Source organism: Notamacropus eugenii, chromosome 4 (genome assembly GCF_028372415.1).
Source record: "Notamacropus eugenii isolate mMacEug1 chromosome 4, mMacEug1.pri_v2, whole genome shotgun sequence".
Lineage (NCBI taxonomy): Eukaryota > Metazoa > Chordata > Mammalia > Diprotodontia > Macropodidae > Notamacropus > Notamacropus eugenii.
Window position 1 is genome coordinate 83,656,432 of NC_092875.1, and position 25,377 is coordinate 83,681,808.

At 41.5% G+C, this 25,377-nt stretch overlaps 1 protein-coding gene across 1 annotated transcript; it reads left to right on the plus strand.

Annotated features, from left to right (window-relative positions):
* Nucleotides 1-220: 220 nt before the first annotated feature.
* On the plus strand, nt 221-24,562 carry LOC140498190 (myelin-oligodendrocyte glycoprotein-like). Its single transcript, XM_072599460.1, has 6 exons — nt 221-504; nt 17,152-17,308; nt 17,685-17,777; nt 18,161-18,502; nt 21,710-21,816; nt 24,168-24,562. The coding sequence occupies exons 2-6, from the start codon at nt 17,188-17,190 to the stop codon at nt 24,201-24,203; spliced, it is 699 nt and encodes a 232-aa protein (XP_072455561.1). The 5' UTR covers nt 221-504; nt 17,152-17,187; the 3' UTR covers nt 24,204-24,562.
* The last annotated feature ends 815 nt before the right edge of the window (nt 24,563-25,377 follow it).

Below are 25,377 nucleotides of genomic sequence, written 5' to 3' on the forward strand. Positions count from 1 at the left end.
GGGAGGATGCACAGGGCATTCCTTCTAGAAGAGGACTGAGGGGCTAAGCTAAGTTGTGGGTCCAGAATACTCAAAGGATTGGAGAAGGAGGGGCTAAGGGAAATGGAGTAGAGAGAAAGTTCCATGGGGAGAGGGCGGGAGGAGGGGCGGGGGAGGGAAGGAGCAGACCAGAAGGAGTGACTAGTTAGAAGGAGAGGAGAGTGGGCGTGGATAACGAGAGGGGTGAGGCCAGGGACCTGCTTTGAGTTCTATGCAGGCTCTGGAGTACCCTTTGTGCCAGCTTTCCACGATCTCTTTGGATTTCTGGGTCCCTGCAGCTAAACTGCCTTTGAGCCTGAGCACCTTCCTTCTACAGAGTGATCCCCAAACAGGAGTCTCCAGGCGTGGACACGATCGCCCTTCAATGTTTGTGAGGATGAAGCCTTGACCCTTCCATCCTTTCGGTGTTCTTATCCCCTCCAGAAACCCAGAGACCCAGAGACAGGCCTCCTGAAATCACCCCAGGTAAGTACTAGGTCCTTTCCCTGTCTCCCCTCATGCTGGTTTGTCCCCACTCTTCCTCCAGCTAAAACCACCTTCCCAAAACTCAGAGAAGTGTGTTCCCTCCTTTTAGAGGTTACTTGAGTGTGGGCTTCCCCCCAGAGGACTTATGGGTCCGTCCTCCCCTGCCTCATTCCTCTTTATCTCCCTTGGACATATGTAGCAGCTTGCCACTCCCCAGCTCACATGTTTGGCCTTCCAGGGGACCCATGGTTCAGCCCCACCTCTGCAACAGCTTCTGTAGGTATACTGCTGATTGGGAGGCAAGTAGGCATGTAAAGGGTCTTCTCCATTTGGGGGATCAGGGGTATCTTGCCAGAATAAAGTCAAGGAATACTTCTTGGTTTCAATGTACCTCCTGAATCTTCCCTTCCTTCACTTCCTTCCCAAGGACTGCTGTGTTCTACTTGGTCACCACCCATTCCCTCACTAGGGTTTCATTCCTCCAAAGCCGCCTGCTGAAGGGTTTGCAAGCTATTGGCTTCAATTCACCCCCAGATCATTATAGTGGACCTCAGTCTATACCTATTACCTCCACTCCCACTTGTCTCCCTCTTTTCTTAAATGCTCTGCAGTCTGGTTTCCAAAGTCATTCAACTGAAACTGCTCTCTTCAAAGTTACCAGTGATCTTTCAGTTGATAAATCTAATAATCTTTTCTCTGTCTCCTTTATGTCTTTGCAGTCTTTGATGCTGTCAATCATTCTCTTCTCCCCAATACTGAATTTGTGAGTCTTCCCAGGTTTTTCTCAAATCAGCACATTCATCATTTCTTAGAGCAGAATAGTATCCCTTCACAATCATATACTACAACTTGTTCAACCATTCCCCAACTGATAGTTATCTTTTCAATGCCCAATTCTTTGCTACTACAGAAAAATCTGCCACAAATATTTATGCACATGTAGGGCCTTTTTACTTTTCTTTAATCTCCTTGGGGTACACAACTAGCAATGGCACTGTTTGGTCAAAGGGTGTGTACATTTTTATAGTTAAGGAATGTGTCATTGGGAGCCAGGTAACAGCTCAATCAAGAGAGAATCTTGGATCTCACTTGAGGGGAAACTCTCCAAAGTCTTTAGTGTAGTAAGTTAAAGATAGGGACATGATGCAAAATGCCAGCTCCTCTTATGTATTTTCATAGTCTTTTCATTCAGCAACCTGAAGTGGGGTGGCCCTTTCCAAATTCAGAATCAATTGAAGAAACTAAAGTTTGATGTCTTGAAGAACACTGGAACTCTCCTGCTTTTGCCAGCTTCACCCTGCCACCCACATAGAGCAGAGTATTCATCTCCATCAATTAGGAGAGAGTCTCATACCAATGAGCTTTGTGATGGGCGTTACATATATAATCTGGTGTAACAAAAGGAAAAGAAAAGAAGGGAACCTTTTTAAACTTCCCTCACTTTTTGTTTTTACTTTGGATGTGTCTGGTCTAAGAATGCCAGTACATTTTCAATACGCTGTGTTACTCAATAATATTATTTGGTAAAAATTACATAGGAAATTTCTGTAGAAATAAGTGTTAATATACTTTGTGTTCAAATGTTTCAAATCAATAGCAAAACTCCCTCTGCCCACCACAAAGATATGGAACTCTGAGTGAAATCAGGAAATTGTGAAGACTTTTTCATAATAAAAATATGGGGAATAGTGAATATTCTAGATAAAATTTCTTTTCTATAAGGCCTCTCTTTCCTTGGATACCTGAGTTTCATGTATCCAGAACCTGTGGGTCTCCGCCCCCCCTTTTCTTTCTTTATAATAGTGCTGCGAAGTGTAGCCGAAACTTGGAAGTTCCCTTTCATTTGTTGTACTGTTGCCATATTAACAGTATCAGCTCCCACTTCTCCCCCTCTCCTCTTTTCTTTAGACACATCAGCAATTAAGTTAGATATTAGATGAGTTATTTGTGTTAGGATAGAGTAAAATTTCCCAGGGTTTGACTAGTTTTTCTCACTTAGATTGTAAGCCCTCCTCCTAGCCAATGGAAAGGTTGGGATAGTGGGGAGGTGGGATTCTCTGCGTTAGGGTTTAAAAATTGTGCTTCAGTTTCTGTAAGTTGCCTCCTTCCATCAGATTCCCCGACCTGGTCGGCATAATGTGAAACTACGCGGTCAGAGGAAAAGGAGGGTCCCTCTCTTGGCCCGTCTGGGCAGGCTGGGGACAGAGGTTCAGTTGTGGCTAGGCCCCTCCCTAAGCTTTCTTTTGAATGGGCACAAGCCGTCCTCACAACAGAAACCAGAACAGACTCACGCCCTCAGGCCCCAGCCCCAGAGTCCACTCAATTTGGTGGCGCTCATAACCTGTGGAGGTCTTGAGTCTCTGGTCCTGTGGCCGTTTCCACTGCCCACAGCAGTGCCTGCCTTGTTGGGGAGAATGCACCCAGCATCTCCTCTAGAAGGGGTCGGAGCTAAGTTCTGTGTCTGGAGGACCCAAAGAACTGGAGCGGGCGGGGCTAAGGAAAAGAGTGGTAGAGGCAAAGTCCAGTGAGGAGGAGGAGGGGGCTGGAGGGCACCTGGTGGAAAGGCCGAGACTTCATTGAAGAACAGGAGAGTGAGCGTGATTAAGGAGAGGGGAAAGGCCAGGGATCTTCTCTGAGTTCTAAGCAAGTTCTGAAATACCCTTTGCCCCAAGTCTGCACTATCATTTTCGGTTTCTGGGACCTGCAGCTAAGCTGCCTTTGAACCTGAGCGAGCAACAGAGCCCCTTCCTCCTACAGGGCCATCCCCAAACAGGAGCCTCCAGGCCTGGACACAATCCCTCGCCAGTGTTTGTGAGGAGGAAGCCTTGACTCGTCCATCCCTTTGGTGGACTCATCCCTTCAGAAACTCAGAGACCAGAGATAGGCCTTCTGAAATCGCCCCAGGGTGCTAAATTCTCTTCCCCGCCCACTTCCCTACTCCAGCACAGACTGGCTCATCCACGTTAGAGTACATATTGGTTTATCCACCCCTCTCCCCCATCTGACACTGCTTCCCCAGAACTCAAAGAAATGTGGCCCACTGTCCAGCCTAATTGCCGTGGGGTACCCGGGTCATCTTACCTATATCAGGTCTTTGGTGGTTAGAGGGATAAATGTAATGAGAAAAGAGACCTCCAGAGACAAACAGAAGTTGTAGGATTTATTCTGAATCTTAGCTGCATGTAAGCATGCAGGGCGAATTCTCCCCGTGGAGCCCCCTTCTCTTTCCGGAGGAGAGAGGAACCCTCCCCCTCTCAGTATGCAGGGCTAGTGCTCCCCATGGGAGCCCCCTTCTCCCTCCCGAGGAGCAAGGAAAACGAACCCTCAGGCTTTCCTGTCCCCATTTAAGCTCTCCCAGCCGCATAGTTTGCTGGTGGACACTGTGCATGCTCTCAGCCCCTTAGCCAATTAACAACAGGTGTGCTCAGACCACGGACCAATCTCAAGAGTGGAATGCTTTCCCCAGCAAGTTTCCACTGAGAAGAGGTGGAAAGAAGAGATAGCTCGTGTCTCACTCCTCAATTCCCAGCTGTTCTCTGGGGGGCCTCATGAGAGCTCAAGAAGCCTTCACCTTCCTGACCCGAGACTGTTCATGTAAGAACTGAGCTTACCTTAACAGCCCACTTCTGAGAAGTCACTTGGGTATGTGCCTCCTCACAGAGGACATAACAGTCAGTTCTCCTCTGCCTCATCCCTCTTTTTTTCCCTTGGGCAGCCTGCCACTCCCCAGCTTATATGACTTGTTCTCCAGGGGTCCCATGGGTCAACCTCACTTCTGCAACAGCTACTGAAATGGTTTTTGTTGAAACAGAAACATATGCTTCATAGCAAATGAAGAAAAAATATTCAAGGTCCAGGGACTGTGTATTCATCTATCCTTTTTGAAGAAGACCATGACATCAAAGAAATGATGACATGACTTACACTTGACTTTGTTTTGAGTGAGTGAGGGCTGTGCAAGGTAACCAGTCTCAGTTTCTCCTCCTGGACCATCTGAATCCAGTGACCAGATATTCATCAGGATGCCTGGAGAGCCCAGGATGAAGTGGGAGACCTTGGCCTTTTAGGCTAAGGCCTTTTCAGATACTCACTTAAAGTGAGGTAATGCTCATTCAGTGAATAAGCCTCTTTAAGAAGTAGTCAGAGGATGGCCCCTTTAAATAGAAAATAAAATAAATAAATAAATAAATCAAAGAAACCAAAAACCAACCAACCAACAAATAAATAAATCTGGGAGGGTCTTTAGGACCTTCAGGGGATATTGCCAGGAAAAATACACAGAGGTGAGGGGAGGTATGAAGATTGGGGAATAGCTAACAGCACAATTTGACTGCATAAGTGTATAAATGTGAAATAAGACTTCAGTGGGAGGGTGGTACTAGAGTGTGGAGGACCCTGAATGCCAGGAAAAGAGCTTTGTATTTTAGACAATAGATATCATGAAAAGTTTTTGAACAGAATATGGCCATATGGTGAATATGGTGATATGATCATCAGTCAGTCAGCAAGTACCAGAGATCTAGAGAAAGGCAAAAACAGTCTCTGCCTCAAGGAACTCACTTTCTAATGGGGGGACAGCATGTAAATACCTAGGGACACACAAAATGTATTGATAGAATGGATAGAGGGCATTCGCAGAGAGGTGGCACAGAAATCAGCAGAGTTCTGTCAAGATAACTTGCTAGTCATAGCAAACACTCTTTTTTCAACAATCCAAAAAGCAGCTTTACACATGGATACCAGGTAGTTAATATTAAAATGAGGTTAATTATATGCTTTGCAGCCAAAGATGGAAAAGTTGTATATAGTCAGTTAAAACCAGACCAGAAACCAATTGTGACTCAGTTCATAAGACTCTTATTGTAAAAATCAAATTTAAATTTAAGAAAGTAGGGAAAACACCACACTGTAGAGTAAGAGATATATTCTAAATATGAACTGAAATTGATAAGCAGATTTCAGAGATTAGATCTACTAAAGTACCTGAAGAACTCTGGACAGAGTTCACAATACTCTATGGGAGGCACCACCAACAAAAAAAATTTAAAAAAAAGAAAAGAAAAGAGCAAGAACACAGCATGGCCATCTGATGAAGTTTTGCAAATAGCTGAGGAAAGAAGGAAAGCAATAGGGAAAGGAGAAAGGGAAAGATATATCCAAGTGAATGCAGAATTCTAGAAAATAGCAAGGAGAGATAAGGAGGTTTTCTTAAATGGACAATGCCAAGAAATAGCAGGAAACAACAGAAGGGAAAGACAAATCAACAAGAAAATTAGAGCTGTTGAGGAAGTGTTTAATGTAAAAATGGGCATGACAAAAGACAAAAAAACAATAGGGACTTAACAGAAGCAGAACAGATTAAAAAGAAGTGGTAAGAATACACAGAACTGTACAAGAAAGGTCTTAACATGGCTGATCATCATGATGATGTGGTTATTGATCCACACCTCCTAGAGAAGAAGTCGAGTGGGCCTCAGGAAGCATTGTTAACAATTAGGCTAGTGGAGGTGATGGAATTCCTGCTGAGCTATTTAAAGTCCTAAAAAGATTAAGTTGTTAAAGTGCTCAATATGACAGCACTCAGTATGACAGCAAATTTGGTAAACTTAAGATGGCCATGACATTGGAAAAGGACAGAAACCATTTATAATGAAGGGTAGTACCAAATGGTACTCAAAGTTCTGAAAAACTGTACACTTTTCATGTGCAAGCAAAGTATGCTTAATATTCTGCAAGCTGGGCTTTAGCAATATGTGAACTGAGAATTACCAAAAGGGCAAGTTAGTTGTCAGAGAGGCAGAGGAAGAAGAAACTGAAGAAACTAAATATTCCCTGAATAATGGAGAAAACAAAGGAAATCCAGAATAAAAAATCCACTTCTGCTTCATTGACTACATTACAGCCTTTGATTGTGTCTATCATAACAAAATTCTCCAAGACCTCAAAGTGATGGGACATAACAGATCATCTTACTTGTCTCCTGAGGAAACTGCATGCTGGTCAAGAAGCAACAGTTAAAACTGAACATGGAACAACTGTTTGGTTTAATATTGGACAAGGAGTACAACAAAGTTGTATATTATCACCTTTTTAATTTAATTTATATGTAGAGTATATCATGTGAAATGCCATATTGGATGAATCAAAAGGAAAAAGGCTACTGTGAAAAATATCAACAGTCTCAGATATGTATATGATACCTCTACGATGACAGAAAGCAAAGAAGAATTAAGAAGCCTCTCGGTGAGGGTGAAAGAGGAGAGTGCAAAAATCAACTTGAAGCTTAACAAAACCAAACAACTAAGATCATGGCAACCAGCCCTATCACTTCCTGGAAAATAGAGGGAGGAGGAATGGAAGCAGTGTCAGGTTTTTTCTTCTTGGACTCAAAGATCAGTGACCAAAGCCATCAAATTAAAAGATGCTTGCTCTTTGGAAGGAAAACTATGGAAAATCTGGACAGCATACTAAAAGAGCAGAGACACCACCTTCCTGACAAAAATGCAAAGCTATGGTGTTTTTTAGCAGTGATAAATGACTGTGAGAATTAGAATATAAAGAAAGTGGAGCACTGCAAAACTGATGTTTTGGAATTGTATTACTGGAGAAGGATTTTTTTAGAGTCGTTTCTTAAAAGCTATTTGGGTGGGTCTGAGGGAGATCTCAAGCAAGTCCCTGCTTTTACTGCACCATCTTGGCTCTGCCTCTGAGAAGACTTTTGAGAGTCCCTTGGAAAGCAAGGAGACCAAATCAATCAAGACATAAAGAAATTACCTCTCACTATTCACTGAAAAATCAAATACTGAAGCTGTAGCTTAAAAGCTTTGGCCACGGGACAGAGCCAAGATGGCGGAGTAGAAAGACGCACATACACATAGATCCGAACCCACAACCCATAGAACATCTGTAAATAGCAACTCACTGTGAATTCTGCAGCACTAGAGGCCACAGAACATTGGAGCAAAGGAGATTTCTGTTCCAGAGGGACCTGCAAACCTCTCGAAAAAGGTCCTTTGCACCATGGACTGGGTGCTGCGGACTGAGAGCCAAGCACAACCCTGCCACACCCACGGCACCAAGAGGAGCAGATTCAGGGACGGGATCTCCAGTGGCCGCGCGGCTCCCTCCACCCACAGGTGACGGGGGTCGGTGAGAGGGTCTCTTTGGCGGGTCGAGAGGGGAGTGGGGTGCCCCCATAACTCAGGCCTCCTCGGGAGGCAGCAGCAGAGGTGGGAGCAGACTGGGGCTCCGCAAGTAGGCAGGAGCTCAGATCCATTGTTGAAGGTCTCTGCATAAACTCCCTGAGGGAACTGAGCCCGTGAGGCGGACCTGCCCTGACTTGAGTACCTGAACTTAATCTCACACTGAATAGCAGCCCTGCCCCCGCCAAAATCCCTGAGGCTGAGAAGCAGTATTTGAATCTCAGACCCCAAACTCTGGCTGGGAGGATCTGGAGGCCAAATGGGTGTGAAGAGAATATTCAGAAGTCAAGTCACTGGCTGGGAAAATGCCCAGAAAGGGAAAAGAAATAAGACTATAGAAGGTTACTTTCTTGGAGAACAGGCATTTCCTCCCTTCCTTTCTGATGAGGAAGAACAATGCTTACCATCAGGGAAACACACAGAAGTCAAGGCTTCTGTATCCCAGCCCACTCAATGGGCTCAGGCCATGGAAGAGCTCAAAAAGGATTTTGAAAATCAGGTTAGAGAGTTGGAGGAAAAGCTGGGAAGAGAAATGAGAGACATGCAGTCAAAGCATGAACAGCAGGTCAGCACCCTGCTAAAGGAGACCCCAAAAAATGCTGAAGAAAATAACACCTTGAAAAATAGGCTAACACAATTGGCAAAAGAGGTTCAAAAAGCCAATGAGGAAAAGAATGCTTTCAAAAGCAGAATTAGCCAAATGGAAAAGGAGATTCAAAAGCTCACTGAAGAAAATAGTTCTTTCAAGATTAGAATGGAACAGATGGAGGCTAATGACTTTATGAGAAACCAAGAAATCACAAAACAAAACCAAAAGAATGAAAAAATGGAAGATAATGTGAAATATCTCGTTGGAAAAACAACTGACCTGGAAAATAGATCCAGGAGAGACAATTTTAAAATTATGGGACTACCTGAAAGCCATGATCAAAAAAAGAGCCTAGACATCATCTTTCATGAAATTATCAAGGAAAACTGCCCTGAGATTCTAGAACCAGAGGGCAAAATAAATATTCAAGGAATCCACAGAACACCACCTGAAAGAGATCCAAAAAGAGAAACTCCTAGGAGCATTGTGGCCAAATTCCAGAGTTCCCAGGTCAAGGAGAAAATATTGCAAGCAGCTAGAAAGAAACAATTCAAGTATTATGGAAATACAATCAGGATAACACAAGATCTAGCAGCTTCTACATTAAGGGATCGAAGGGCATGGAATAGGATATTCCAGAAGTCAAAGGAACTAGGACTAAAACCAAGAATCACCTACCCAGCAAAACTGAGTATAGTACTTCAGGGGAAAAATTGGTCTTTCAATGAAATAGAGGACTTTCAAGCATACTTGATGAAAAGACCAGAGCTGAAAAGAAAATTTGACTTTCAAACACAAGAATAAAGAGAAACATGAAAAGGTGAACAGCAAAGAGAAGTCATAAGGGACTTACTAAAGTTGAACTGTTTACATTCCTACATGGAAAGACAATATTTGTAACTCTTGAAACTTTTCAGTATCTGGGTACTCGGGGGGGGGGGGGGGTTACACATACACACACACACACACATAGAGACAGAGTGCACACAGTGAATTGAAGAGGATGGGCTCATATCTTAAAAAAATGAAATCAAGCAGTGAGAGAGAAATATATTGGCAGGAGAAAGGGAGAAATGGAATGGGGCAAATTATCTCTCATAAAAGAGGCAAGCAAAAGACTTATTAGTGGAGGGATAAAGAGAGGAGGTGAGAGAAAAACATGAAGCTTACTCTCATCACATTCGTCTAAAGGAAGGAATAAAATTGACACTCATTTTGGTATGAAAACCTATCTTACAATACAGGAAAGTGGGGGAAAAGGGGATAAGCAGGGTGGGGGGGCTGATGGAAGGGAGGACATGGGGAAGAGGGAGCAATTTGAGGTCGACACTCATGGGGAGGGACAGGATCAAAAGAGAACAGAAGTAATGGGGGACAGGATAGGATGGAGGGAAATATAGTTAGTCCTATACAACACAACTATTATGGAAGTCATTTGCAAAACTACACAGATTTGGCCTATATTGAATTGCTTGCCCTCCAAAGGGAAGGGGTGGGGAGGGAGGGAGGTAAAGAAGTCGAAACTCAAAGTGTTAGGAACAACTGTCGAGTAATGTTCTTGCCACTAGGAAATAAGAAATACAGGTAAAGGGGTATAGAAAGTTATCTGGCCCTACAGGACAAAAGAGAAGATGGAGACAAGGGCAGAGAGGGATGATAGAAGAGAGAGCAGATTGGTCATAGGGGCAATTAGAATACTTGGTGTTTGGGGGGGAGGGGACAAAACGGGAGAAAATTTGGAACCCAAAATTTTATTAAAGTGAATGTTAAAAGTTAAATAAATAAATAAATTAAAAAAAAAAAAAAGCTTTGGCCATATAATGAGAGAACAGAACATGATCTGCACATATGCCAGAGACACAATTCTAGCATTAGATTAGTACATCCTTGTCACTCCCTGTTTAGTTCCCAATTGTTTGCTTATTTTCCTTATTCAGAAATTAGGCAAAAAAGGTAAAGGATGGGGACTGATTTAGGTCTCCAGACCCTACATTCTCATCCAGTAGGACCAAGCTAATCATTGTATTAGATCTATTTACTTTGTCTCAAGTTGGAGATTGTTATAAATGTGCTTAACCATTGTATTGCTATTTGATATCAGACATTGATGAAATACAGAGAAGAAAATCAGTTAGGTACTATCCAGGAAAAAGGGCAAGGAAGGGAAGAAAATACGGAGGGAGAACTGGGAAAGGGACAGAAAGAGACAGACAAAGAAAGACAAGGAAAAGACAGTGACAGAATTGGGAGAGATAGAGACAGAGAGATACAGAGAAAGGCAGATGTAAGACTAGGCTGTTTTTTTTTCTTTTTTTTGCCCCCATTGGTGAGCTGGCTGCTGTTTCAAAGCTGAAAATCCAATAGAGTGTGTTTGGATTTTGTAATAGCAATTTAAATGGGAAGATCATTCCCATTCATTAATAAGCCAATGTGACCTGTTTAAGCCACATGGAAGCCTAAGTAACATGTGGTGGGAGGAGTTTGCTGAACAGGTGCAACCAGAAGGGTGGAACAGAACTGAGAAGAAGTGAGTGAGAGCAGTTAGAGTGGAGGGAGGAGAGGACACAAACTAGCAGGCACAGCTAAGCTTGTGAGTGTTGGTTTGTTTTTGGGAAGACCCCAGGATTGGGGAGAGGCTTGGGAATGGATTGTCCCCTTCAGTGATAATGTATATTGACTTCTTGGTTACTGTGATGAATTTGGCTTTCTGGATTTGGAATTTGGCTTTTTGGTGTCTAAATAAATATTTTTTCTTCTGCCTTCTATATGGAGAGTCTGTTATACTTCGTGATTTGGAACTAGGCTGGCATACTCACAGTTGCCCTCTGTGCTGTGAATATTGCCTTGGAGATACATTTGACATCATGAACAGAATTGCAGGGTATACAATCTCTGTTTGGAGGCAGAAAGCCTTTAGACTTGCTCTCAGAAGAGCAAGTTGAGTGGGTCTCAGGTGGAAGAAAAAATTGTTCATTTAGCTCAGAAGAAGAAGCAGAACGCTGGCAAAAGAAGTGTGTGTACAACCGTTATACAGACCCATCCTAGTTGCTATAGCAATGACTGCCAGGAGAGTGTGTGGGAGAAAAATGTAACAAAGTCAAAGCTGGAAAATGAAACAGTGCTGCCTGTTCTCAGGCCGAAACACTCCCCATATTAAGGTGATAATAAGAGAACAAAGGCAGGAATGCAGTGTTTAGGGAGATAACTGAGGATTTTACTCAGCAGAAGGTCACAGATATTTTGAGTAAGTTTATCCAAAAGACAGAAGAATCATTAGTGTCTTGGATGGTGAGAACTGGTGATGAAGGGGCTGGAAGAGTATCTATAGATAGCATGGACTGCTTAAAATTTATAGGTATTTGTCAAAATTCTTTTGTACCTCAAGTTTTTAAGAATTGCAATATGCAAGGCGGTAACTTTATGACTAATCTGTTAGATTTGGCCACAGAAGGATGCAGGAAGCAGGGTCCTACTGACTCTATGTGGCCTAGTGGAGATAGACCCTGGTATTCACTTAGGGAATGTATAAGAAAGCTAAAGGAGGAGGGAATGAAGACTGCCATAATGATCAGAAACACAGATTCATACTATGATACCCCCTTTGCAGTTTCTCACAGGAATATGATCGTGAAAATGGCTCCTCCTGCTTACAAGCCACTCGTTCTTATTCTAATAATTGGGAAAATAGAGGTGCTGGACAAGATTTCACAGTTAAGTGACTTAGGGGACTAGGGAAAACATAAATTTCCTTGAGAGAGAAGAGTATATAACCAGTAGATTCAAAGTCAGAATAGATTGACAAGAAAAGATTTGCCTACTACTCTATTGAGAGCAGGGGTAGGTTTTGGAAGCATAGATGGTATTCCAAATAATGAACTGTATATAATGTACCAACAAAAGGGGCTTGATACTACACAGAATAGAGAGGTAAGAACTGCCCCTATAGATCCTTCTGAACCCTTGTATCCAAGTTTGTCACACCTTCAGGGAGAATAAGAAATTGGCCAAGACCCAGCTTAGATTAAAGAAATACACAGACAGGATTACAGACCGCATATCAATTTGACCATATATTGGAAAAATGGATCAAATACTGTAACTAGGGCATTAATATACACTGGAGAGAAGCCTCCTTTATATATGGAACCCTGATAAGTTTAAAACATGGAACTCCTATTTCCATCATAGGACTGGGAGGGTCTGAAATATCAGCCAGACAAATCAAACTGACAATGAAAATTGGACAATTATGTAAGAAAGAATATACCATGGTAATTGTACCAATTCCTGAATAGATGTATTAAGAAGTGTGACTCTATATTTACCTGAGGGGAGATACCAATTTGTAGTAAGGAAGGCAGAAATTAATACAGTTTTGGTGGGAAAAGTAAAAATGGACCCAACCACTTTACCTGAACCTTCTAAAGTAATTACTTTAAAGTAGCATTATGTGCCAGGTGGGCAAGATGAAATTACCAATACTATGAAAGAGTATGTTGAGGCAGGAGTGTTAATCCTTACAACCCTTCAGTGGAATAAACCTATCTGGCCAGCACAAAAGTCAGAATGGACATGGAGGATGACAGTGGATTATAGACAATTGAATAAGGTGACTCCTCCCTTGTATGCTGCTGTTCCAGATATTTTTACCTTAATTGAAAGGATCCAGGAATATGAGGGGACTTGGTCCACAATTATTGATTTAGCCAGTGCTTTCTTTTTACTATTCCAATTGATTCTAAACAATGGGACCAATTTGCTTTTACTTGGCAGGACTCAAAATATACTTGCTTGCCACAAGGATATCAGTATAGCCCCACTATTTGTTATAGTATTGTGGCTGAATATTTAGATGAATTACAGCTACTTTGTGTATAGCTTACCTACTACATAGATGATATTATGGTACAGGGAAAAATGTAAAAGTAAGAGAGAAGAGTTTGATGCTTTTAAATGAGCATATAAAAAACAAAGGGTTAGAAATTAACCCTGCAAAGATTCAAGGGCTAGCTCAAATCATGAAATTTTGGAGTATACAATGAAATAAGGAACTGTGAGAGATTCTCCCACAAGCCCAGCAAAAGATTCAGGATTTTCCTGTCCCCACCAATAAGAAAGAGACCCAAAAGTTTATAGGATTGTTTGGAAATTGGCAACATCACATACTACATGTAGGAGAAAGTTTGAAACCCTTATATAAAATTACTAGGAAAAAATATAAATTTGATTGGGGACTTGAGCAGAGTAAAGCTTTTGAAGAAGCAAAGGCTACTATACAGTTGACCCTAGATTTATGGCCTTTGCAAAGTGGGCTAGTGGAATTATAAATCACCATACAGAATGAATATCCAAACTGGAGTTTATCACAAAAATAACAAAATCAAAATATACCCTTAGGATTTTGGTCTAGAAAACTAATTTCATCTGGAGCTCAACATACCCCTTTTGAAAAGCAGTTAGGTGTTGGTAGAGACTGAACAACTGAATTTAGGCCATGAAGTAATATTAAGGCCTGGAATCCTGATTATGACCTGTGTAATGAGTACTCCAGATTTTCAGAGAACTTAGATGTGCAAGAGGCTAGCACAATTAAATGGACATGGTATATTCAAAATAGATTTAAAACAGGCAAAGATGGAGTTTCTGTGTTACATAAATCTATAGCAAACATAGATACTGAAGGAAATGATACACTACCTGAAACAAAGCAATAGTTGGTACAGTTCTTGGTAAAATGGGATATGATGGATTAACTGAAGAACAAAAGAGACATGCATGGTTCATTGATGGGACAGAAAAATATTGTGTATGTGTATATATGTATATATGATTATATATAGATATATGTATATATGTACACACACCTATACATGCATATATAATATACATAGACATACACATGTATACATATACATGCATGCATGCATGCATATACACATACACATATACCTGTGTGTGTGTATATGTATAAGTAAGATATACATATATATTCCCTCTAAACACCCTAATACTGAGAAAGAGCTCATGAGTTACAAACATCATCTTTCCATGTAGGAATGTAAACTGTTCAACTTTAATGAGTCCCTTATGGTTCTCTTTCCTATTTTCCTTTTCATGTTTCTCTTAATTCTTGTATTTAAAAGTCACATTTTCTATTCAGCTCTGGTCTTTTCAAAAAGAATGCTTGAAAGTCCTCTATTTCATTGAAATTCCATTCTTTCTCAGAAGTATTATACTCAGTTTTGCTGGGTAGGTGATTCTTGGTTTTAACCTTACCTCCTTTGACTTCTGAAATATCATATTCCAAGCCCTCTGATCCTTTAGTGTGGAAGCTGCTAAATCCTGTGTTATCCTGATTGTATTTCCACAGTACTTGAATTGCCTCTTTCTGGCTGCTTCCTGTATTTTGTCCTTGACCTGGGGATTCTGGAATTTGGCTTTAATATTCTGAGGAGTTTTCCTTTTGAGGTTTCTTTCAGGAAGTGATCAATGGATTCTTTCTATTTTGCCCTCTGGTTCTAGAATATCAGGGCAGTTTTCCTTGATAATTTCTTGAAAAATGATATCTAGGCTCTTTTTTGAGCATAGTTTTTAGGTAGACACATAATTTTTAAATTGTCACTCCTGAATCTATTTTCCAGATCAGTTGTTTGTTCAATGAGATATTTGACATTGTCTTCTATTTTTTTTCATTCTTTTGGTTTTATCTTATATTTTCTTGATTTTTCATTAGGTCATTAACTTCCATTTGTTCCATTCTAATTTTCAAGGAATTATTTTCTTCAGTGAGCTTTTGGACCTCCTTTTCTAATTGGCCAATTCTGCTTTTTAAGGCATTCTTTTTTTCAGTGTTTTTTGGATCTCTTTTGCATTTAAGTTAGTCTATTTTTAAAAGTGTTATTTTCTTCAGCAACTTTTGGGGTCTCCTTTAGCAAGCTGTTGACTTATTTTTGGTGATTTTCCTGTATCGCACTCATTTATCTTCTCAATTCTTTCCATACTTCTTTTACTTGATTTTCAAAATACTTTTTGAGCTCTTCTATGGCCTGAGAGCATTTCATGCTTTTCTTGGAGGCTTTGGATCTTTGACATTGTTATCTTCTTCTGGTTGTATATCTTGATCTTCTCTGTCATCAAAGAAAAATTCTATAGTCTGAGTTTTTTCCCATTTTTGTAGTCTATTCATTTTCCCAACCAATTACTTGACTGTTTAGCTTTTGTTAAAGTAGGCCTATGCTTCCATTTGTGGAGGGTTTACAGTCCCAAGCTTCGGAGACTTTGTGTAGCTTTTTTCAGAGATATTTCTCGGGACCTGTAAATTTTTCTGTTCTTCCAAGTTTGTGTCATCAGAGGAGAGGTTTTCACTCCTCTCCTGGCCTATGCTCTGGTTTGTGAGTGACCATAAGCACTCTTTTCTGCCCTGAAACTGTGAGGATGAATCCCTCTCCACTGCTGCCACAAGCTCTGCAATGCCGCACTCCTCCTTGTCCCAGGATCACCACCCAGCACTGCAATCTAGATCCAAGCATGGGAAAAGGAAGAGAATCCTACCTCAGTGCCAGCAAAGAGATCCCTACAGTCCCCCTTACATCAACCTTTTGATCCCTCCTCTCTCTGTTTGCTGGGAGGTCCAGAAACTGCCACTGCTGTTGACCTGTGGCTGTGGTCATACTGCCCTCCTTTTTCACCCAGGTCCAACAGAACTTCCTTACTGACCTTCTAAGTTTTCTTTGGTATTTATGAGTTTGGAAGTCTTGAAACCACCACAGCTTCCAGTGATTCAGTCTCTTGAGGTCTGCTCCAGGTTTACTAGGGCCTGTTCTGTGCTGATGCAGCTCACACTGGACTGTGCTCCTCTCCCAGCCTTGTACAACAGACCCTTCCTTCTGACCTTCCAGGTTGACTTGGGCTTGAAATTTATTTCATTTTGCATTTTGTGAGTTCTGTTGCTCTAGAACTTGTTTAGAGTCATTTTTACAGGTACTTCAAGGGATTTGGGGAGAGCTCAAGCAAGTCTCAGCTTTTAATCCACCATCTTATTTCTGTCTCTCCCCACCTCCCAGAGTGCCTTGAGGAAACAATAGAACAGCAATTAGAAAGAGAACTGGATTTGTAAACTTAACTCATTACAGAGCAGTTAAATTTCTGAGCAAAGTTCAGATGCAAAGAACCATGATTTAGGCAGTTACAGAACAATGCAAAATAAACAGTACCTTGCAGTTCTGCAACCCAGGAGCAAGATAAAACATAAAGTGAACCATAGAGAGGATGATTTCACTCAACATTTCCACTCTTTCCAGTTTCTTATCGGTGTAAATATTGGAAATTATGCAACATGCTGCTCCCCTTCACCAGTACTTGTGTCTTCAGTGGTCTTTTAGTCACTATTGAAATCTATGCCTTTTTTCCTCACCTTTGCTCTCCTTTTCCTTGGTTTATTTCATATTTTTCCTCCAATTAGAAATCAAGTCACTGTTTACATAGACAAGATCACAAGGCTCATGGATCTCTCAAGAAATCATGCATCATTTTTCCCCAAATATGCAGAAAAGAGAGGGAGTGGGGGATGTTGTTAGAATCCCAGGAGCAGGGGATATATTTTGGGCCAGTTCTAGGATGAGTAAGTATGTGGCCTGAGTTTTGGGTGAGTTCATGAAGAGAGTCTTTCCTTTATTCCCAATGTCACAGTTTGTTCTTTGGTCCCTGTGTGGATCAATCAGGAGGGAGAACCAGCAGCAGAGCATCCTGCCTTCCTTCTAAAGGGGAATCTGGAATACAGGAGCCTCCCCCCATACATGGTTAACAGGGGAAGCCTCAGACTGAACAATTCCCTTCTTGATTTTTTTTCTTTCCTAGATACCTCTACTAATCTTGGGTTTCTACGTACCTAACATGATCCTTGGAAGAAATGGACCATGGGGCAGAAGGAATGAATATAAGTTGGAGTGGAAGGACATCGTTAAGGTGTCCTCAGGCTCCTCTCTCAATAAAGGAGATCTGGTATCATTTCAAGGTGAGTGATCGTCATCCCCCCACACATTCAGATGGTCATTTCCATCCTTTCCATAGATATTACCACCACTATCTTTGCCACAATCACGGTATGCTATCTTTGTTATACTAAAACTCCTTCATGTCCTTGTCATAGCTATTGGTGCCCAATGTCCTTATCACATTCAACACCCACACTCTTATCACAATCATAGCCCTCCTGTGTCCCTCCTATGTATAAAGAGTCATAGTCTTCCTCTGTGACAGAAAGTCACAGGACCAATGTGTCCTTGTGGCAGATATTGCCCCACTTCCCCATTAAAATCATTTGTTCTCTGATGCTTATTTCCCTAGCACAATCGCTAATCCCTCTTTCTCCTCCTTATGTCTTCTCCCAGGGATGATGGAAATTCTCAGTCCTTTTGGAGCCTGTCTTTCTAATTCTTTCATCGCCTTTTTCCTCCTCCTCATGATGCCCCAAATGGCCTTAGGTAAGCGTTTACTTCTGTTTATTTGGTTTCGTTTGGCCTGGAACAGAAGCCTTGAAGATTGACTGTTGAGCGTACAGAGATTCTGTCTTACCCTACACACTCTGTGTTCTCCAAAGTCATACCCCTGATATTCTTCTAGTGCTTTCTTGGGATTTTTTAACTTCCCTCTGCTCTCTCTATCAGGGTTTTTTCACTATCTTCAAAATCTATCCCTTCTTTCTTCACTTCTCTCTCTCTGAAATCTCCCACCATAATTCCTCCCTCCCCATCCTATTTCAAGGTTCCCTTCTTTTGTCCCTTTTACATACTGAAATCTCACTCCGTCTACCCTCTGCTGTTCTCCTCTTTAACATCTTATCTCTTTTTTCTGTGTGATTGAACAGGGAAGTTCTCAGTGATTGGACCTGCGGAGCCTATCCAGGCCTCACTTGGGGGCGAGGCAGAGTTATCATGTTACCTGTCCCCACCTCAGAGTGCTCAGCACATGGAAGTGGCCTGGTTCCAATCCACTCATGTGGTACATCACTATCAAGATGGGATGGATCAGTTTGAAGACCAGGCGTCTGATTACCGAGGGAGGACAGAACTGGTGAGAGATGCTATCACAAGTGGGAATGTCACCCTGAAGATACTGGATGTGAGTCGTTTGGATGCAGGAAACTACACGTGTCTCATTGCAGATGATTTTCACCAAGAGCAAGCTGATGTCGAGTTGAAGGTCTTAGGTAAAGATCTGGGGCCTGCTCTAGCATGTCTGTGTATACATTTGATTTGCAGTGGGGGGACTTCCTTTCTATTTCTTTGATTCCTGCAATCACAAGATGTCCTAGTTAAAAGGGATATCCTAGGTCATCTACTCTAATATTTCTCTGAACAAGAAATGTCTCTCTAACGTGCCTAGTGGGTACCTATTTTCATTTGGCCTGTATTCTTGCCTCCTCACTTGGTGCCTGGTACATGAAAGATAATTAATGAATGATTGTTGAATTTAAGAGAGTTTCCAGCCTTTACGTAAAGACTTCTATGAGAAGTCTTGTTTCTTCCCTAGGGAAGGCAGCCCTTTCCACTTCTGGGTAAATCTCATCGTTAAGAAGTTTTTGCTGACATCAAACTTAAATCATCCTCTCTGTAGCTTTCACTGATTGTGCCTTAAAGGGACAAGCAGAACGTGTAAGATTTTCCAAAGCCTAGTTCTTCAAACCTGCAGGCAATTATCATGCCCTGGCTAAGTCTTGTCTATTCCAAGATAGGACAATCAAAAAACTGGAAGAATGAGAATGCTAAATTTTAGTAGTTTTGTTTCATGGCATAATCTCAAAGCTGTTCATCATTCTGGTCGTCTTCCTCTGGATTCCCTTTCTCTGGAATTCTCCATATTCTTTCCATTCCAAAGACTTCAGACTCAACAACCCTGGGGCATTGGACATAAAGAGCATGATAGGCATTGATGAGAAATTCCACGCATTCACTTTCATAAAGTTTGCTGAGAAGAAGGGAGAAAAGGAAAATGGGAGAAAAAAAAGAAAGCTGCAAAGGAAGGAATTGCAAAAGCAGGCTGTAGAAGGAGGAACAGCATTTTTGTGTTTTTGTGTGCATGTGTGTGTTTGTGCGTGTGTTCGTCCTTCATTGCCAAAGAAGACCATACCATCAGAGAAATGATGACATAACTTGCCCTTGACTTTGTTTTGAGTGAGTGAGGGCTGTGCAGATCACCAGCCTCACTTCTCCTCCAGACTCATCTGAATCCAGTGACCAGATATTCATCAGGATGACTGGAGATGACCCCGGATGAGGCAATTGGGGTTAAGTGACTTGCCCAAGGTCACACAGCTAGTGAGTGTCAAGTGTCTGTAGTGAGATTTGAACTCAGGTCCTCCTTACTCCTACACTGGTACTCTATCTACTGCAACATCTAGCTGCCCCAATTTTCTCTCTCTCAGCCATACTATATTCTGTAGCAATGCTGCTCCCTAGGCTTCTACTTCTCAAGGCCATATCTTTCCAGCACATATCGACTTACTGGAATGAAACTACCAGATGAGTAGATATGGGGAATGATGAAGAATAGTAAGAATATGGGCTAGGAATATTTTGGGGTTTGAGAAATATTGACAGTCTATAAATTCTGGTCCCAGAAACCTGGTGCATGGGATATCCCTAACGTAAGGTGGATTGGGACAGAGAGTGGGAACACAATGAAGAAAATCAAGTTTATTTTGATATAGCATTTTGTGTTATTGCTGACTGACTCTTGGCTTGAATCCAAGTCAAATTAGGATGTCTTTAATTTCAGGAGGCAACATGATACTGGATTTGTTGTCAAAGGACTTGGATTCAAGTCCTGGCTCTTCTGTTTACTATGTTAGTGATCTTAGACTAGTCCTTTCACTTCTATAGACCTCAATCCCTCTTTTGTAAAATGAGGGAGTTGGAATCGTTGGTGTCTAAGGTCCCTTACCTGTTGTACATTTTTAATAAAGGGCCTAATTCAGGGTATAGTGGCTAGGCAACTGCATCCAGAATTAGAAAAAAGTACTATCTCAAGCACTTACTGGCTGCATATTACTTGACAAGTGATTTTGCTGCTCTGCGCCTCAGCTTCCTTATATGCAAAATTAGAATATTGGACTCGATAGCTAAACCTATGACACATGATAATTATGATTGTTTTATGTGTAGTGATTCTCACCTTAGTCCTGTAGAGTGAGTCTACTTTCCTGTCTTTTCAGCATTTTAGGGTAACGTTGAAGTACAATGAAGGCATCTTTTTCTAATGTTTTTGTCCTGAATCCTCATACCTTGTGCTCTCAGAACTGTTAATTGCTAGTGATTAGTGCCGCAGTTCCATTTATGCAATTAACATCAATTAGCTTTTTAGAAAGGGATATTTCCTAAAATATTGCAAGAATATAATTACAAATATTTGTTCTCAACATCTGGGATACAATCTTCCCTGTTCCACCTCAGTCCCTGGGAAGAGTAGAATGAAACTACGTAGCACTGTTCCCACCAAATAGACTTCCAAATCTGACATAATGTATGGATGGATGAATTTATCTTATGACTGGCCTGGGTCATTTTGGCTCTTTGGGACTTTACTTTTTACTGTATGACTTCTGGGAAATCTTTACAAGGGCTCTAGCCCCCAGACACCCTGATAGTGTCTTTTGAAGTTCAAAAGATTGTAGCCATTTCCAAAACTTTTTCACCTAAAAGAATAAAAGAAAGCACTCTACAGAGACAAGTAATAGTACATTCAGTTTTCTCAGTTTCAAGGTAGCTCTGAGGGAAAAACAGCCCCAAATCCACCTAGAGGTCCAAAGCAAATCTTTTTTTCTGGAACAACAGTTGCAAAAGGGCAAATTTAGGCTTGATGTACAGAAAAACTTCCTGTTACCAAAGTGAAAGTGGCCCTGTGGGAGGTAATGAGCTACCCATTTCTGAGAGTCTTTAAGCAAAGGCTGGATGAACACTTGTAGAGTGAGTCTTAGAGTAGATTCTGTTTTAAGTGTGTATTGAACAATTTGACCTCTGAGTTCCTTCTTATCTCTATATCCTCTCAGTATAAACCTAGCCATAAAGTACACAAAATTGATCCTCTATCTCACTTGTAGTCAGTGATGTACTCATCAAAACAGCCCAATGCTGCGTCTCTTAAATGGGGCGAACTCCAGGTGATGTGTCCTGATCTGGGGCTGCAGAAAGGGAATATGGATATGATAATTCTATTTGTAGAAAAGAGAAATTGTCTGCTGCAGGGTGAAAGATTGGGGCAGGGAGCAACCATGACTGGAAGGGCTGAGAATTTGGCCACATCAGAGGCTTTACTCTCTGCCCACTGGGGATATAGGACTTGGAGATGGGAATAAACAATGCTGTAATAATTTTCATTGCAACCCTGATTCTGATACTTATGTGCAATTTTGTTTTAGGTGATGAACCTGAGTTAGTGACTGCAATGGAAGTAAGTGTAACACTTACGTGGGTCGTCGTTGCCCTGCTCATTGCGACTTGTGTAGCTTGTATTCTGATTTTCTTGGTAATTATCGGAGGAAAGTGGGTTTCCTGTCTGGTTAATCAGGCATGGTTGGTCTGGGAGGGGGAACAAGACTTTGCAACCCTGGATCTTAGGAACATGACTTTTGCCCATCCCTTGGTCATTTGCTCTGGGGTATACTTTGTCCTCCATTCTATGCCCTTCAGGGTCACTCATTCCCAAATGCTCACCCTTAGAACCCTGCTCCTCCCAACTACCCTTGTAGTCACATAACCCCAGGAATTTCCTTCCTACAACTTCTCCTACTCTATATTCCCTATCCATGGCTTTTGGCACTTTTAATGTTTTTTCTTTTGCCTATTGTTGCTGCTGATTTATTTCCAATTTTTCTCTGATCCCATTTTGGAGTTTTCTTGGCAAAGATACTAGAATGTTGTGCCATTTTCTTCTTCAGCTTACAGAGGAGGAAACTGAGGCAAACAGGGTTAAGTGACTTGCCCAGGGCCATACTTCTAGTAAATATATGAGGCAAGGTTTGAACTCATGAAAATGGTGAGTTCTCCTGATTCCAAGTTCAATGCTCTGTCCACTGCAACACCTGGCTGTCACTTTTTTTCTTCTTTATCCTCTTTTCTCCAGATTTTTTGTGATAATGCTCTCTATCCTGATTCTCCCCCTTCACATCTGATCAGTCACCTTCACTGGATCTTTATCCAGGTCATGTCTACTAATAATGTCTGTCGTGGGCCTTCTCTTTTCCTTTTATTCTATTTCACCACTCAGTCATATAATCATCTCACTTGGATTCAATTATCTTCTCTATGCTGATAATTCTCTTATTTCCTTTTCCAGTCCTAACTTCTCTTTTATTTCCAGTCTTGCATCTCCAACAGCCTATTCGACATTTCAAAACCAATATCTCATAGACAACTTAAAGTCAATATGCTAAAATCTGAACTATTTTCCTTCTCAAAGCTTTCCTTTTTTAAACTTTCTTCTTCCATTTGATGGTATTTCACTATCTCCCTAGGCATCCAGGTTAGCAACCCAAGGGTCATCCTTAACTCCTCACTCTCACTGACCCTCCACCATATCCAATCTCTTTCTAAGGCCTTTCAATTTTACCTTTTTAATATCTCACCTATATGGTCCCTTCTCTCTTACACTGCTACCACCTGGGGCAGACCCTTATCACCTCATACCTGCACTCTTGGAAATACCCAGTAGTGGATCTCCCTGTCTCAAGTCTCTTACCACACTTCTCTAGAAGATGTAAGTCACCAAATTCAATAAATTCGAATGGTTCCTTGTTACCTCTAGTATCAAACATACAATCCTCTGTTTGACTTTGAAAGACCTTCCTAACTTGCCCTCTTCCAACATTTCCAGTCTTCTTTTACTTTACTCCCTTCCATGTTCTCTGCAATCCTGTGACCCTGGTCTCCTGGCTATTTCTTTCAATCTTTACTCTATCTCCTCACATTGGATCGTTCCATTGTCTCTAACATGCCTGGAATTCTTTCTCTCCTCACTTTACCTCCTGCCTTCCCTGGCTCGCTTCACATCCTCGCTAAAATCTACGTATGTCACAATCACCAGTCGCCAACAGATTGGTTATGTGAGGTGATGGAAACTAAGGAGTTGAGGATGACACTTCACTCTGAACACCTGTCATGTTCCCTCTTTCTCCCTAGGACTCCTTCCCTCCTACTTCTGACAACTTTTATACCCCATACTTATGCTCCCTTTTTACTTTAGTCACTTCCCCAGCATTAGTCAATACATATAGAACAGGGGCCCTTTGTCTTTCCCACCCCCTGCCAGATATTATGCTTAATAATTGTTCTTGTTTCTAGACAACTGCATAGAAGCCTGATAGCAGGGCTTCATCCAGCCATGTGAGTGATCAATGAAGGATTTGCAATGGTAGATGACTGTTGAGGCAGAACAGATGATGCCCTACCAAATTTACAAGAAATAACTACTAACTTCCTTGATTTAGTCTTCCATTTTAGCCTTGAAGCTTCAGATCTGTTTAATGTTGCTTTAGGAGAATCAGATTGGGAAGGGATGATTGTCCTTTTCTCCACCCAGGCACCATGTATCTATGATCCCATGGCCATGTCTGCCTCTTTTTTGTCCTGATTTTGCCAAATAAGTTTCCCCTAGCTGGATTTGTCAAGCACTGTCTTGGAGGTTGTGATTTGAAATGTCTGAATTTCCTGAGTTCCAGTGAACAATTGGATGTCAAAAAGGATTATTTCTGTATCACAGAAGATGCTACCAGAAAGATGTCTAATGCAAGGTTGGCATTTGATCTGACAATGTCAGAAGTGAAATGTAAAGTTCCTGTTTAATGAATTGCAAACTGTTATTATTATTATGTCTGTTAGGTGGTGAAGTACATAAAGTCCTGTTTCCGAAGTTAGGAAGATTCTTCTTTGTGAGTTCAAGTCTGGCTTCAGATACCAGCTTTGTGAGCCTAAACAAGTGACTTAACCATATTTGCCTCAGTTTCTCATCCAGAAAATGAGCTGGAGAAGGAAATACTCCAGTACCTCCACCCCAAATGGTGTCACAAGAGACGAACACAACTGATGAACCACAAAGACAAAAACTGCTTTGTACTTTGATAGAGTTTAAATATTACCCTCTCAGAATATTGTGCATGTAAGGATAAGTTACTGAAGCTTGTTCTAATCACATTGTTAAAGTGTATTGTGATTTGTCTATGCTTAGCATTCCTTTTTGTGAGTAGGAATAAACTACTTGTCCCATTCCTGATTTATATTGCACTTTGCCTTTGTTACTTTTCCCTCTTTTTTTGTTTGTCTGTTTTAGCTTTGGTAGAAAAATTTGTTATACATACAGCATAGCCACTAACTAAAGGTAAACAAGCTAGGACAGAGTTGTGCTAGATGGAAGGTGGCGGCAAGCTCTTTGGAAATCAAACAGGTGATGGTGGCTGCAGTCCTGACACCCTGTTAGCCACTCAGGGGCAAGGGTTGGTTCTGAGCACAGTTGGCAGGAGGTGAGAGATGACATGACCATCCAACCACAAGATACAAAGGCTGGGCACTCACCCAAAAATGGGCATCTGAAGGAAACGATGACTTCCCTAAAGGCAGACTTCTCCTAAATCACTGAACACCATTTTAAACACCTTGTTTAATGAGATGATTTCCACACACTCTACATGAAGTTCATAAAGCTCACAATTAAGTGAAGTATAAAACATTAAAATCCAAACAGCAACGGAGGTGGGTGGTGCCCTCCCCCTCCCACACCCTTGACATGGTGGACACTGTACCAGGCTTCTCTTAAACCAGGCCCCTTGTTTCCATGTTCAAAAGAATTACTCTGATCAATATTAAATTATACTGAAAACCAATGGACTCAAAAGCTAATACTGTTCTCCGTGGGGGGATGAGTCCTTCAAAGCAGGAGGGGAGGAAAGCAGAAGGAGGGAAAGGCTCTGTTGCTGCAGCACCAGACATTGTGCTGCTCCAGTTTTACTTTAGGTGGCCTCAGGAAGGTTCAATTTTTCTTCTTTTTGCTTTGTGTTTGCCTGGAAATTTCACCAGCTGTCCACACACCCATCTC

What these genes read in the sequence shown, in the direction of transcription:
- LOC140498190 (XM_072599460.1), top strand. Translation starts at nt 17,188, where the DNA reads ATGATCCTTGGAAGAAATGGACCATGGGGCAGAAGGAATGAATATAAG. An exon ending in TGTCGAGTTGAAGGTCTTAG is followed by an intron (nt 18,503 to 21,709) that starts GTAAAGATCTGG and finishes ATTTTGTTTTAG; the next exon opens with GTGATGAACCTGAGTTAGTG. An exon ending in CTTGTATTCTGATTTTCTTG is followed by an intron (nt 21,817 to 24,167) that starts GTAATTATCGGA and finishes TATGTCTGTTAG; the next exon opens with GTGGTGAAGTACATAAAGTC.